This window comes from Leucoraja erinacea, chromosome 40 (assembly GCF_028641065.1).
Source record: "Leucoraja erinacea ecotype New England chromosome 40, Leri_hhj_1, whole genome shotgun sequence".
Taxonomy (NCBI): domain Eukaryota; kingdom Metazoa; phylum Chordata; class Chondrichthyes; order Rajiformes; family Rajidae; genus Leucoraja; species Leucoraja erinaceus.
In genome coordinates this window covers 177,125-193,848 of record NC_073416.1, presented here as the reverse complement: position 1 = coordinate 193,848, position 16,724 = coordinate 177,125, and the positions used below count along the sequence as shown (strand labels likewise).

The window sequence follows — 16,724 nt, the reverse complement described above, 5'->3', positions numbered from 1 at the left end:
TATCTATCTCTGTCTTAAAAATATCCATTGACTTGGCCTCCACAGTATTCTGTGGCAGTGAATTCCACAGATTCACCACCCTCTGATTAAAGAAATTCCTCCTCATCTCCTTAATAATGGAACGTCCTTTTATTCTGAGGCTGTGCCCTCTGGTCCCAGACTCTCCCACTAATGGAAATATCCTCTACATATCCACTCTTTCCAGGCCATGTTAATTTACAGAATATTAGCCTGCCCTATTATTCTTGTACTGTTTGATTCCAACATGGCACATTTACACATGGAAGAGCTGTTAGTTTTGAGTAGAGTACAAGCGCAAGGTTTGGTGCTATTAAGATACTTCTCATATTAGTGTTTAAGAAGGAACTGCAGATGCTGGAAAATCGAAGGTAGACAAAAAAGCTGGAGAACCTCAGCGGGTGCAGCAGCATCTATGGAGCGAAGGAAATAGGCCTGGAAGGGTTTCGGCCTGAAATGTTGCCTATTTCCCAAGGGATTCGGCCCGAAACGTTGCCTATTTCCTTCAGAGTTTCAGCCCGAAACGTTGCCTATTTCCTTCAGAGTTTCAGCCTGAAACGTTGCCTATTTCCTTCAGAGATTCGGCCCGAAACGTTGCCTATTTCCTTTGCTCCATAGATAGAAACATAGAAATTAGGTGCAGGAGTAGGCCATTCGGCCCTTCGAGCCTGCACCGCCATTCAATATGATCATGGCTGATCATCCAACTCAGTATCCCGTACCTCCCTCTCTCCATCCTCCGATCCCCTTACCACAAGCCCTCATCTCTCCCCTCTTAAATACTCAACAACGTATCCCGGTGACTGCCAGCCACCACCACCCCCCGAACTAACTTATTATTTTTTTAATTCAAATCGTTTGCTATGTCGCTCTTCAAGGGAGATGCTAAATGCATTTCGTTGTCTCTGTACTGTACACTGACAATGACAATTAAATTGAATCTGAATCTGAATCGGATATAGCCAACAAACTGGCCTCGACCACCCTCTGCGGCAGAGAGCTCCAGAGATTCACCACTTCCCGTGTGAAAAAAGTTCTTCCCATCTCGGCTTTAAAGGACTTCCCCCTTATCCTTAAGATGCTGCTGCACTTCTCATATTAGGTTTGACATTTTTCTGAAGCGTCTCGTCTTTTCCCTACCCACCCCCATGATATATGACATGCCTGTGAATTTTTCTTGAGAATTGTAAGATGGTTTCAAATTGCAACGTGATCTGAAAAACAAATCCTGATGTGGTCACCTTGTGACTGTTTCTGTTAGTCTTGCTGTTGGACGTCTGCTGTGTTTTGGTGGTTTGTGGTGGCAATGTCTCAGTTATAGCTTGTCATAGCAGATGAAAGTGTGAGTGCCAAATGTTTATGTTAATGCAAAATTGGGTGACAGTCCAAATATTTTTTTAAATGTCCTTTTTGATTTATGGACACACGGCTGTACGAGTGCATTCATGGTGCCAAGGGTTTACTGCATTCAGCCTGTGCAAGAAGGTTACTAAGAGGTGAAGAGTTCCCATAACCCAACGTTTGCAAACGTCTTGTGTGAATTGAACTGTTAATCTCATGGTATCTCTTATTAAGCTCTGCAAAGCAGCTGTGTTAAAAAAAAATTTTAAGCCCATCAGGGTGATACAGACCTACAGAAAGGGGCTGGGTAATATTCCCAGATGCCGCTGTTTAGTTAGGAAGGAAGACTCTCTCTAACTTCTACAGGTGCACAGTAGAGAGCATGCTGACCGGTTGCATCGTGGCTTGGTTCGGCAACTTGAGCGCCCTGGAGAGGAAAAGACTACAAAAAGTAGTAAACACTGCCCAGTCCATCATCGGCTCTGACCTTCCTTCCATCGAGGGGATTTATCGCAGTCGCTGCCTCAAAAAGGCCGGCAGTATCATCAAAGACCCACACACCATCCTGGCCACACACTCATCTCCCTGCTACCTTCAGGTAGAAGGTACAGGAGCCTGAAGAATGCAACGTCCAGGTTCAGGAATATCTACTTCCCCATAGCCATCAGGCTATTAAACCAGGCTCGGACAAAACTCTGATTATTAATAACCACTTTCTGCTATTTGCACTTTATCAGTTTATTTATTCATGTGTGTGTATATATTTATATCATGGTGTATATGGACACACTGATCTGTTTTGTAGTAAATGCCTACTATGTTCTGTGTGCTTAAGCAAAGCAAGAATTTCATTGTCCTATACAGGGACACATGACAATAAACTCACTTGAACTTGAACTTGAACTAGTTAGTATCAAGCTGGGCAGATGGAAGCACTGTTGTCTGAGCCTCAAGCTGCAAAGAAGCTTTAGATGGGCACAAAATGCTGGAGTAACTCAGCAGGTTAGGCTACATCTCTGGAGGAAAGGAATAGGCGACGTTTCAGGTCAAGACCCGAATTTTCACCTATTCCTTTTCTCTAGCGATGTTCCGCTGAGTTACTCCAGCATTTTGTGTCTTATCTTTGGTGTAAACCAGCATCTGCAGTTCCTTCCTGCACACAGAAGGACTTTAGCTTTGGCTCCTGCTGCTTGCCATCACCCAGTGATCAATCTCCCTACCCCACAACTCCTCCAATGTGCCCCAGTCTTTAGATATTGGTTGAGGACAGGATCGTGCTTGTTTCCATGGGCTGCTGTTGCCATACAATCACAGGGAAAATGACCACCGTAATAATTGCAGAGAACCTGGGGAGCTAGAATTTAGCACCAAAGAGGAAAAAGGTTGAAAAGTGAAGAAATTGGTGGTCGAGACCGTACTATGGACAGTTTAGATGCAGGAAGATTGTTCCCGATGTTAGGGAAGTCCAGGACAAGGGGTCACAGCTTAAGGATAAGGGGGAAATCCTTTAAAACCGAGATGAGAAGAACTTTTTTCACGCAGAGAGTGGTGAATCTCTGGAACTCTCTGCCACAGAGGGTAGTTGAGGCCACACAGTTCATTGGCTATATTTAAGAGGGAGTTAGATGTGGCCCTTGTGGCTAAGGGGATCAGGGGGTATGGAGAGAAGGCAGGGACGGGATACTGAGTTGGATGATCAGCCATGATCATATTGAATGGCGGTGGTGCAGGCTCGAAGGGCCGAATGGCCTCTACTCCTGCACCTAATTTCTATCTATGTTTCTATGTTTAAAACTTTATTTCAGGTTCTCCAGTCTTTAAAAACAATGGAATATATATGATACTGTTTTTGGTTTACTGAATATCACTTTCCTTTCCTTCCTTATCTCTCCCATGGCTTGTTACTAGCTATTAGAATACATCGGCAAAGGGAAGAGCATAATGGACGTCGGCCTGGCGCAAGCACGACATTCCCTCAGCACCAGAAGTCATTACTTTGAAGTCGAGATCGTTGACCCCGGTGAAAAATGCTACATTGCCTTGGGATTGGCACGAAAGGTAGGTGGCAAAAAAAACACACCTACAGTTGGTTTTTAAGAAGGAACTGTGCAGATGCTGGAGAATCGAAGGTTACACAAAAAAGCTGGAGGAACTCAGCGGGTGCAGCAGCATCTATGGAGCGAAGGAAATAGGCAGCGAAGGAAATAGGCAACGTTTCGGGCCGAATCTCTGAAGGAAATAGGCAACGTTTCGGGCCGAATCTCTGAAGGAAATAGGCAACGTTTCGGGCCGAATCCCTTGGGGAAATAGGCAACGTTTCGGGCCGAATCCCTTGGGAAATAGGCAACGTTTCGGGCCGAATCCCTTGGGAAATAGGCAACGTTTCGGGCCGAATCCCTTGGGAAATAGGCAACGTTTCAGGCCGAAACCCTTCCGGGTTTCGGCCCGAAACGTTGCCTATTTCCTTCGCTCCATAGATACAATACAATACAATACAATACCTTTATTTGTCATTTGAACCTCACATGAGGTTCAAACGAAATGTAGTTTCTGCAGCCATACAATAAAAGAACCAAAACACACACCAACACTATTCACATAAACATCCATCACAGTGGCTCTCCTCCTCACTGTGATGGAAGGCAAGGTTCTTGTCTCTCCCCTGCATTCCATTTCCCTCCCGAAGTCGAGGTCAAAGCCCCCGGCGGCTGCTGCACCCGCTGAGTTTCTCCAGCTTTTTTGTGTACCCCTACAGTTGGTACTTGAATGATTCTTTATGCTGAAGAGCAGTGTTCATGTAGGGGAATTGGAACAGCTAGTATCACCACTCAGATTCCCCATATCTCATCCTGTCCTGACAATTCAAGAAAAGCAACCGGGTTATTGATGGAGATGACGTCTAGTTTCTGCTCCAACTGCCCTCATTGCGTTTCTGGGTGATATTGCCAAGTAGCATCAATGCACATTTCTAGATATTTTCTAGATATATACCAACGAACAAAGCTGAAGGAACTGAGTGTTTTGAGCAGCATCTGTGGCTGGAAAGGAAAGGAGCGGTCGACGTTTTGGGTCAAAACTCTGCATCAGGTCTGGGATATATATCAAGTCTGGTCACATTTATTTATAGAGCACATTTAAAAAACAACTCTCGTTGGCCAAAGTGCTTTACATTTGCTATAAGAATAGCACAGCAAAACAGACTACATACATACATACATTTTAAAATTAAATTGGATAGTTATATGGATGGGAAGGGAATGGAGGGTTATGGTCTGAGCGCAGGTATATGGGACTAGGGGAGATTATGTGTTCGGCACGGACTAGAAGGGTCGAGATGGCCTGTTTCCGTGCTGTAATTGTTATATGGTTATATGGTTATACATGTAGCCCTCACTCAGAGGACGTCAGGAAAGGCTTGGGAGTATAGATAAGTCTTTAGTCTCGACTTAAAAGAGTCGATGGAGGGGGCTGTTCGTTCTGATGGGAAAGGGGATGCTGTTCCTATGGATCTATAACTGAATTCCAGACTGAAACTGTGCCAAGCAACAATGATATGCGATTGAAAACTAAATAACCTTGGGCTCTTCATGTGGAGTGGACATCTTCATTTAAAGAAGTCCAGCTGTGTGGATAGGACTTCTGCTGTTTAATATAGTTTAGTTTAGTTTATTCTACAGTCTAATGAAAAGCTACCATTTATTTTCAAATTCTTTATTCAACCTCTTTTTTGAAGTTACAATTTTAGTAGCTCTAAATGTTTGTGCGAATGAATTTGTAAAGGAATCTTCTGAAGATCAGTTATGATGGTCCTATATTTGTTCCCCTCTCTTAGACAGTACTGAAAGTAATTGGTTTGCTACCAATCCCAACCATTGTTTTGTTGTCTACATCTCTGCCTCTCTGTGATTGAACACGCACAGTTTCTCCATTTTTCCAGCTCTGGTAAATGGACCCAAAACAAAAACTATTTCTCCACCTGCTGAGTATTTCCGTCATTTTCTGTTTGTATTTTAGATAATGGTAGGGTGGGGAAAAGGGGTGGGGTGGTTGCTGGCTGAGTCAATGGTTGGGTGGTGGTGAGCAGGCAGCAAGGGAAGGAATAGGGGTGTGATGAGCAATCCGAAATGTTAAAGAAGGTACTTGTCTGGTGGAAGATAGAAGCTTCTGACTATAGTGGCCCAGGTAGGGTGGAACCTTTAACTAGCCAACTCCAGTTAAAACTTGCTTTCTAGATCTGGGGAGCTTGTGGACACAACTGAATTTTGTTTCAGTAATGTTTTACTAGCAGAGAAGTCAACTGGCATGTTTTCACATGCCTAGCAGCCTTTCAGCACTAACATGTCATGCACATGGGTGTGCCAAGATCAATTTTGGCACATAGTTTTCTGCTGCAAGCATTGAAAAGGTCCTCCTCCTATGCCCTTGGGTTATTGGCTGGCTTCTTGTTTAACCTATCGTGCTGTAAATATTGCTTCCTTTGTTTCATAGAAAATCCCAGATGAATTCAATTCTGCTTGCACCTAAAATTCTCCAGCTGTGGTTGCAACCTCGTGAATCTCTTGTGGACTGTCTGTGTGTGTGTGTGTGGTGATCACACCAGTACGTAGCAACGTTTGTCCAGCTCCAGCATGGCCACCCTGTTCTTTCATAGAAACATAGAACACATAGAAATTAGGTGCAGGAGTAGGCCATTCGGCCCTTCGAGCCTGCACCGCCATTCAATATGATCATGGCTGATCATCCAACTCAGTATCCCGTACCTGCCTTCTCTCCATACCCCCTGATCCCCTTAGCCACAAGGGCCACATCTAACTCCCTCTTAAATATAGCCAATGAACTGGCCTCAACTACCCTCTGTGGCAGAGAGTTCCAGAGATTCACCACTCTCTGCGTGAAAAAAGTTCTTCTTATCTTGGTTTTAAAGGATTTCCCCCTTTATCCTTAAGCTAACATACCATTCGCTTTCTTTACTGCCTGCTGCACCTGCATGCCTACCTTCAATGACTGGTGTACCATGACACCCAGGTCTCGCTGCATCTCCCCCTTTCCCAATCGGCCACCATTTCCTCATTGCCCTCTTCCTTGAAGCCAATAAAAGCAAGAATGCCACATGCCACTTTGAACGCAATCCCGATGGAGAGTCCCACTCACTTTGTTGCATTCCAGATGTTGGGATTACGGTTATTTTTTGCAAAGACTGGGAAATACTGTGGAAGGTGAACAATTGATCGCGTTTCACGTGGGAGCCAAGGACACGGGAAATGTTTCCTGTAATAAATTTGAAAATTAGGAATCGGCACTTAAAAGAACAGTCGTCTGCAGCGAAAGGGGTGGAGTCGGGGGTGAAGGTATTTTGCTGATCTCTGGGCCAACCGTAGGAGTTTTGGATAAGTGAGTGTTTCCACAAGGATGGGCTACAGCTGAACTGGAAGGGGGGGGGCTAATAAACTGGGAAGAGATTAAACTGAGGGAACAAATCAATTAACTGAAGGGTGAGCAGACTGGGGAAAATCCCTTGGGAAATAGGCAACGTTTCAGGTCGAAACCCTTCTTCAGACCCGAAATCCTGAAGGAAATAGGCAACGTTTCGGGCCGAAACCCTTCCGGGTTTCGTCCCGAAACGTTACCTATTTCCTTCGCTCCATAGATGCTGCTGCACCCGCTGAGTTTCTCCAGCACTGTTGTGTACGTTCATAAACATAAACTGATGGTAGAAATTGGCACTTTAATCGTAGGAACAAAAGGTTGTCAGGGCTTTGATGCAGATGAAGTAAAAAATTGAGGTGAGAAATCAAGTGAGCTGTTCCAGGCAGGGAGAAGAGCAAGGTAGCACAACGAGGTGTTATTTTGGGCAAAATACCTGAGGGAAACAGAGCAGCTTTAAATACAAACTTGGTAAAAGACAAAGAGCTTGTTTTGTAAGTCTTGAAGTGTGGGAAGTAAACTGGGGGTGTTTGAAGCAACAACGTCACAGGAAGTTGTAGATTTTAAACCACAAACAGAAACTTGGCAGCAATGTAAGGCGGAGTGGGAAATATACAGACCTGGCAGAGCATTATTTGGAGGGATGGATGAGGTGGGAAAGGAGGGGAGGAGTTGGCAGCATTGGTGAAGACCACCTTTGACAGGATTGCTGTACACCAAGGAAATGCCAGATAGACATAGAAACATAGAAATTAGGTGCAGGAGGATAGAGAGGCCATTCGGGCCCTTCGAGCCTGCACCGCCATTCAATATGATCATGGCTGATCATCCAACTCAGTATCCCGTACCTGCCTTCTCTCCATACCCCCTGATCCCCTTAGCCACAAGGGCCACATCTAACTCCCTCTTAAATATAGCCAATGAACTGGCCTCAACTACCCTCTGTGGCAGAGAGTTCCAGAGATTCACCACTCTCTGCGTGAAAAAAGTTCTTCTCATCTCAGTTTTAAAGGATTTCCCCTTTATCCTTAAGCTGTGACCCCTTGTCCTGGACTTCCCCAACATCGGGAACAATCTTCCTGCATCTAGCCTGTCCAACCCCTTAAGAATTTTGTAAGTTTCTATAAGATCCCTTCTCAATCTCCTAAATTCTAGAGAGTATAAACCAAGTCTATCCAGTCTTTCTTCATAAGACAGTCCTGACATCCCAGGAATCAGTCTGGTGAACCTTCTCAGTATGGTGGGACACCACAGATTCAAGGAAACTTTTCCATTTGTGGGATTGTGCTCGGGAACTAATTGTGGAAGGGAAATGGCAGCGGAAATCAGTAAACAGAGCAAGGAAATGACAAAGTTCCAGGAGATCTTAATGAGCCAGTTGTTGAAGGGCACAGGGAAGGAATAAACCAGAAACCAGAATGGAATTCCTGCTACGTGTCGATCTCCTTCCGAGAACAGTGTGTCCGTGATGTGACAGAACAATTAGATCCCATGACAGCGATGCAACTGGTCAGATAAATGACTTCAAATGCGGAAAGCACTGGAAAAACGGGCTGAAAGGTCAAATCAAAGAGGAAGATGATTTTGCCTTCCATTTCCAGCCTCCCTCCCTCCAAATCCCCACCGCGAGCTATTCTACCCGTGCTCTAGTGCCGCCTTTCCCATAACCGGTTGCATTTACTATTCTTCATTCTCGCCGCCTCTTTACAAAACAGCCAGTCCGCTTCATGCACTTCAGTCCACAGTTGTACAGGGTCTTGGTGAGACCACACCTGGAGTATTGCGTACAGTTTTGGTCTCCAAATCTGAGGAAAGACATTCTTGCCATAGAGGATTTGAGTCTAGGAGCAGGGAGGTTCTACTGCAGTTGTACAGGGTCTTGGTGAGACCACACCTGGAGTATTGCGTACAGTTTTGGTCTCCTAATCTGAGGAAAGACATTCTTGCCATAGAGGATTTGAGTCTAGGAGCAGGGAGGTTCTACTGCAGTTGTACAGGGTCTTGGTGAGACCACACCTGGAGTATTGTGTACAGTTTTGGTCTCCTAATCTGAGGAAAGACATTCTTGCCATAGAGGATTTGAGTATAGGAACAGGGAGGTTCTACTGCAGTTGTACAGGGTCTTGGTGAGACCACACCTGGAGTTTTGCGTACAGTTTTGGTCTCCTAATCTGAGGAAAGACATTCTTGCCATAGAGGGAGTACAGAGAAGGTTCACCAGACTGATTCCTGGGATGTCAGGACTTTCATATGAAGAAAGACTGGATAGACTCGGCTTGTACTGAATGGAATTTAGAAGATTGAGAGGGGATCTTATAGAAACTTACAAAATTCTTAAGGGGTTGGACAGGCTAGATGCAGGAAGATTGTTCCCGATGTTGGGGAAGTCCAGAACAAGGGGTCACAGTTTAAGGACAAGGGGTCACAGTTTAAGGATGAGGGGGAAATCTTTTAGGACCGAGATGAGGAAAACATTTTTCACACAGAGAGTGGTGAATCTCTGGAATTCTCTGCCACAGAAGGTAGTTGAGGCCACAGTTCATTGGCTATATTTAAGAGGGAGTTAGATGTGGCTAAAGGGATCAGGGGGTATGGAGAGAAGGCAGGGATGGGATACTGAGTTGGATGATCAGCCATGATCATATTGAATGGCGAATGACGGTGCAGGCTCGAAGGGCCGAATGGCCTCTACTCCTGCACCTATTGTCTATGTTTCATGGCGCACTGTGCCCAACACAAGGAGATAATAACAAAGATAAAGTTGGCAAATTTATCACTGGGTTGCCAGCTGGGAACTTTGAACCATTATCTTGTGCCAAGCAAGTCAAATTCTACGTTTCCATCAGCGAGTGTGTATATTTGGAAGTTGAGGTTGAGATCTCTCGTGATCTGATTAATTTGTGGAACAAGATTGAGTTCAATGGTTTCCTCTTATTCTTGTGATGTTATGAATGGAAAAGAAAATTGGCGACAGACTTTCTAGGCATTAGCAAAAAGATGCCTTTGGAAAAATGAACATCATGCTTTCCGATTTTCTTACCACTTTCTGCTAAAATATCATCCTATTTATTTTTGCAGTATCGCATTTTAAACCGTGGAAAATATTGCAGTACTTTTGATTTTGACAGGTTCCCCTCTGACTGTTCTCCTCACAAGTCTCTTTTACCAAGTATTCAAGAAACATAGAAACATAGAAATTAGGTGCAGGAGTAGGCCATTCGGCCCTTCGAGCCTGCACCGCCATTCAATATGATCATGCTGATCATCCAACTCAGTATCCCGTACCTGCCTTCTCTCCATACCCCCTGATCCCCTTAGCCACAAGGGCCACATCTAACTCCCTCTTAAATATAGCCAATGAACTGGCCTCAACTACCCTCTGTGGCAGAGAGTTCCAGAGATTCACCACTCTCTGCTCTGCGTGAAAAAAGTTCTTCTCATCTCGGTTTTAAAGGATTTCCCCTTTATCCTTAAGCTGTGACCCCTTGTCCTGGACTTCCCCAACATCGGGAACAATCTACCTGCATCTAGCCTGTCCAACCCCTTAAGAAGGAACTACAGATGCTGGAACTAGGGACTAACTCTACTGGGACTAACCAGGGACTAACTCTACTGAACATTTTTCCTTCCATTATTTATTATGTAAAAGAATATGTGTGTTATGATTGTGTTTATAATTTGTTTGGCTGTTTGGTTGTTTGTCTTTTGCACAAAAGTCCACGAGCATTGCCACTTTCATTTCAGATTCAGATTCAATTTAATTAATCCACATTTAATTACTCCATAGATTTCACTGCACATCTCGTATGTGTATGTGACAAATAAACTTGACTTGACTTGACTTGACTTGACTTGAACATCGAAGGTAGACAAAAATGCTGGAGAAACTCAGCGGGTGCAGCAGCATCTATGGAGCGAAGGAAATAGGTAACGTTTCGGGACGAAACCCGGAAGGGTTTCGGCCCGAAACGTTGCCTATTTCCTTCAGGATTTCGGGTCTGAAGAAGGGTTTCGGCCCGAAACGTTGCCTATTTCCTTCAGGATTTCGGGTCTGAAGAAGGGTTTCGGCCCGAAACGGATTTCGGGTTTGAAGAAGGATTTCGTCCCGAAACGTTGCCTATTTCCTTCAGCATTTTGGGTCTGAAGAAGGGTTTCGGCCCGAAACGTTGCCTATTTCCTTCGCTCCATAGATGCTGCTGCTGCACCCGCTGAGTTTCTCCAGCAATTTTGTCTACCTTTTCTTTTACCAAGTACATTGTCTCCTGCTGTGATGTAATCTGACAGGTGACAGACTCCCACAGCCAAACTGTGACAAAAGTGACACCTTTCTAAAAATGTCTCTAAAAGTCTCAGAGTACAGTTGTGCAGCACAGCCATGCAGGTTACTGACTCCAGCTGTGATTGAGTTGCAGTGACTGCCTCTTGTTGCAAAATACTGCCTAAGTTTACTGATTTTCTTCTTCTTGCGTGTGGCGTGCACAGCCTAAAGTTGTCGGACAACTTGATCTTACTTGACTGTGCACGCCGGGTTGATTGCATTCGTCGAAACAGGGCGGACCACGTGAAGGTTGCAATCTTCCCGCCCCAACGTTTACCGATGAGACAACTTAATGGGAAAGTAAGTTGTAAGGATGACAGGGAGAGATCTAGGTGGGCTACAGGAGCAGCCAAATGCAATGCGAATTGATGAAACGAGAGGTTATACACATTAAGTTGAGCGAGATGTTAGCACGGAATAGATCCGGTAAATGCAGAGTCTTTTACCCAGAATAGGTGAATAAAGAAACGGGACATAAGTTTAAAGTGAGATGTGCAAAATGTAATAATAATAATAATAATAATAATTTTATTTATAGAGCACTTTAAAAACAAACATAGCTGCAACAAAGTGCTGTACATCACTAATCGTTGACAAAAAAGTTAATACACACCAAAAATAACAATCAAAAGAAATAGTAGGAAAAGACATGTAAAATAAAGAAACATCAAAAACACCACAAACAGAAGCAAAGCCTCAGGCATGGTCAAAAGCCAGGGAGTACAAATGCGTTTTAACACTGGATTTGAAGATGGACAGTGAGGGGGCCTGTCTGATGTGCAACAGCAGGGTGTTCCAGAGTGCCGGAGCAGCAACAGAGAAGGCTCTATCCCCTCTGAGCCTCCGACTAGACCTCGGTACCTCCAGGAGCAGCTGACCAGCTGACCTGAGGCACCGGGCAGGAGCGTATGGGTGGAGCAGCTCAGAGAGGTAAGGCGGGGCGAGCCCATTCAGAGATAGAACCCAAGGGGTAACATTGTCACACAGAGAGGGTGGTGGGTGTATGGAACAAAATGCCAGGGGAGGTAGTTGAGGCTGGGACTATCACAACATTAAAAAAACATTTGGATAGGTACACGGATAGGACAGGTTCAGAGGGATATGGGCCAAATGCAGGCAAGTGGGACTAGTGAAGTTAGGGCATGTTTGTTGGCGTGGGCAAGTTGGGCCGAAGAGCTTGTTTCCACGCTGTTTAACTGACACTATGAAGTTAAGCCATGGCTGATCGTTCTGTACCTTGCCCCTAGTGTGTAGGGAGTGGATGAGAAAGTAGGGTAACATAGAACTAGTGTGAAAGGGTGATCGATGGTCAGCATGGACTCAGTGGGCCAAAGGGCCTGTTTCCATGCTGTATCTTTAAACTAAACAAATATTTCTTTAATACTCAGTAGCCTGGACTATATAACCTGCTCACTCTCCCCTTTTAACCAACTTTCTGCTTTCAATGTGTTGGGGTCCTGTTGCACCAGTGATTGCTGCTGGGGGGTGCTGTTGTGTAGATTAATGAGTGCTTCTTGCTCTGGAGTCGGAGAGGGTATATTTAGTTGAAGAGTTTCTACTTTTCCACTTGGGTGTTGAAGTGGTTTTAGAGCAGCATTTCAAGTACTTTGATTCTGACAGGAGTTGCTGAGGGCTGGTAATTGTCTATTTGGTGTTAGGATCATTGATGATTTGGGGAGGAACAAGGAACTCCAGAGGGCAAGAAGGGTCCCGACACGAAACATCCACCTACCCATGCTCCCCAAGCGGCCTTGACCGGCTGAGATACTCCAGCACTTTGTGTCTTTAAAAATCAATTTGGGAACCAGTTACTGCTACTGAACAGTAGCAGTCATCACTTCTTCTTTTGTGGGACTCAAGAGTTAAGTGTTTTATTGTCGTACGTTCCAGATAGAACAATGAAATTCTTAATTGCTGCAGCACAACACAATATGGAAACATAATACTCTGTAAACAATATAATAAACGAAGACAAAAAAAATCAGTGTGTGTATATACACATATATTCATATATATATACAGATATATATATATATATACACATACATACACACACACATACGTATACACACACACACACACACACACACACACACACACACACACACACACACACACACACACACACACACACACACACACACACACACACACACACACACACACAAACACACACACATACGTACACACACACACACACACACACACACACACACACACACACACACACACACATATGTACACACACACACACACGTACACACACATACACACACACACACATACGTACACACACGTACACACACACATATAGATATATACACACACACACACACACACACATATATACACACACACACACATATATATATACACACATACACATACGTACACACACACACATACACACACACACACACACACACACACACACACATACGTACACACACACACATACGTACACACACACACACACACACACGTACACACACACACATACGTACACACACACACACACACACACGTACACACACAAAAAACAAATGATAATCGTGTAATAACAATAATAGTCTGTGTGATCCAGACAAGGGATCAGCTCCGATGTTAAGTCCGCGCAGTCCAAGGAGGCCTCCGGCACCAGCGATGGTAGGCCGCAGAGCCCGGAGAATGTGATCTGAAAAATTGATCACATCTCCGGGAAGTCAATGTTCATACCGCTGGGATGTGAGCTGCCCTGTGCCCCACCTGGATGCACCCCCCATTTCTCCCGCTTTCCCCCTCCCCCCCCCCCCCCTCCCCCTTTCACACCTCTTCTCTCCTTATCGCGCAGCCTTGTGTCTTCTTTTCATCGATGGCCTTTGTCCACCCATCTGCCTAGCAACCCCCCTCACCTGTGTCCATCTACCACTTGCCAGTCCTTGTTCTGCCTCCACCTCTCTTCCAACATTCTTCACCCTACCCCAATCGGCCCGAAGAAGGGTCCTGCCCCGAAACGTCACCTATCCGTCTTCTCCATTTTTGTCTTTTTGTCTTTCTCTTTTGTCTATAAATGCCACTACTTCATTGAGTATTTGAGTGAAACAGTCAATCACTCCATACACACGTATATTCTGTACATGCCATCCAGGAAGGGGGCGGAAATGCTGGAAGAGTCTCCATGCAATGGGGCGATTGAGAAGCAAGCTGCACTTCTGTTGAGAAAACAATGGAGTAAGATCAATTGAATAGTAATTAGTGTAGGAGTGTGCAGGCAAGATCACATTGAGCAATTAATCAAAGGTCAGTTCATTCATGTGATGTTGGGGTTATAATATTTTTCGCATTGCATTTTGAGTTTCAAGTGTTGCGATATTTGGGATTCATGATATCTACCAAGGTCACGAAATTGCTTGAAATGTGCAAAAAAAGTGAGCAGGAAATGCGTTTGACATTTTGAATGAGTTTGATGGCAGACTCCGAGCGGGACCAGAAGTGGGCACCAAAAAGAAGATTAAAAGAAATATCAAAGGCTTTTTGTTCTAGAATGGAGGTCACTGCAACATCTCACAAACGAACCAAACTGTTGATAGGGCAAGTGAAGGCAAGGAGCCAAGAAAAAAATTGGAAGTGCAAGGGGAAAAATAAAATGAAAACTCTAAACAAGTACAAAAATGCCAAACTGATCAAAGAAGCTGACAAGGAAGGGTTTTGTTAGATAACACTCTGCATATTTTGTGTTTTAATTTTGCGATTAGTTTTGAAACTAGCGATCATTTTATATTGTGCCAAATTTTTATTGTATGTGTGACTTTTCTCAGTTTATACTTAACTGCTTTCCCCCTGTAATTGAGGCCTAATTAAAACGTTCCTATTGATGCAGATGGTCATTTTCTGGAATTATGGAATTCTCTGCCACAGAAGGTAGTTGAGGCCACACAGTTCATTGGCTATATTTAAGAGGGAGTTAGATGTGGCCCTTGTGGCTAAAGGGATCAGGGGGTATGGAGAGAAGGCAGGTACAGGATACTGAGTTGGATGATCAGCCATGGTCATATCGAATGGCGAATGGTGCAGGCTCGAAGGGCCGAATGACCTCTACTCCTGCACCTATTTTCTATGTTTCTATTGGAGATATCATCAGTTTTTTGTGGGAAGGGATTGATGAGGAGAGAAAGAATGGAGAAACGTGCTCAGTGGGCCAAGAGTAGGCTGAAACAGTGGGCCTCCCTGACCGTTCCTCTTGAGGATTTTGGGCAGGAGGTAGGCTGTGTAAGGTTACGAGATTACACAGCTGGATGTTGTGGAGGGAAGATATCCCAAGGAAATGAGGTCCATGAATCGGATCCTTTTAAGTATTGATTACTTCAGAAATGTGATTATTGGATATCTATTAATAAAGCTCAGACTCTGAGCTTTTGTTAATTTGCTTTTGCTGAAGGTATGGTCCTGTGGTAGTAATTTTGGATCACACTCCTGTCATTTGAAAATTACTTTCTGGTCAAGTAACGTGGACATCCGGACAATGCTCCATGCGTCAAGGTCTCCAGCAATACATGTTGATTATTGATACTTATCTCATTGAAAGGTTGAGGTAAATAGGTTGTGAAGGCAGCTCTTGTTTTGGTTGTCGTGTTGTGGATATGATTGATGTCAGCACTTTAATTCTACTGTCAAATGACAATGACGCAAATGTGTACGGAAGGTGCAACATGCCTGCGGCTGCATTCTGCCCTACCCTGCCCTGTTTTGTGTTCTCTCTTTCTTCTAAGCTATGACAGCATTCGTTCTCCCTTCAGTCTTGTTGTATACTTACTGTAAGACTTTTGGATCATATTTGTAAACTACGTTCCCTGTTACAAATCATATAGATGAAAAATATTAGTTTGCATCTGCCAGACTATTTACCAGATGTTCAAGTTCAAGTGAGTTTATTGTCATGTGTCCCTGTATAGGACAATGAAATTCTTGCTTTGCTTCAGCACACAGAACATAGTAGGCATTTACTACAAAACAGATAGGTTGATGCCTGATGGCTGTGGGGAAGTAGCTATTCCTGAACCTGGGCGTTGCAGTCTTCAGGCTCCTGTACCTTCTACCTGAAGGTAGCAGGGAGATGAGTGTGTGGCCAGGATCTTGTGTGGGTCTTTGATGATACTGCCAGCCTTTTTGAGGCAGCGACTGCGATAGATCCCTTTGATGGAAGGAAGGTCAGAGCCGATGATGGACTGGGCAGTGTTTACTACTTTTTGTAGTCTTTTCCTCTCCAGGGCGTTCAAGTTGCCGAACCAAGCCACGATGCAACCAGTCAGCATGCTCTCTACTGTGCACCTGTAGAAGTTAGAGAGAGTCTTCCTTGACAAACCGACTCTCCGTAATCTTCTCAGGAAGTAGAGGCGCTGTTCTTCTTGAGGATTTTGGGCAGGATGTAACAGCTCTAATTCAGTAATATTTACTGAGTTTAGATTATAGTAGTTTAACAGAATCCCAGACAGAGGAACATGTGAATGGTGATCGATGGTCAGTGAGGACTTGATGGGCCGAAGGGTCTGTTTCCATGCCTTCACTTTCAATCAATCAATTGTAGGGGGAAGGGAAGAGTGAGAGACAAGCAGACTTGGTTCCTCTGTAGCTTTCAGAAGGTTTG

General features: G+C 44.4%; 1 protein-coding gene across 4 annotated transcripts in view; it reads left to right on the top strand.

Moving 5' to 3' along the window:
* Positions 1-16,724, top strand: part of spryd3 (SPRY domain containing 3) — a 77,510-nt gene that overhangs the window by 28,931 nt on the left and 31,855 nt on the right. For all 4 annotated transcript variants that reach the window (XM_055664558.1, XM_055664559.1, XM_055664556.1 and 1 more), the window contains exon 7: positions 3,268-3,417. In XM_055664558.1, coding sequence (XP_055520533.1) covers positions 3,268-3,417 — 150 coding nt within the window. The remainder of the gene's footprint in view (positions 1-3,267; positions 3,418-16,724) is intronic.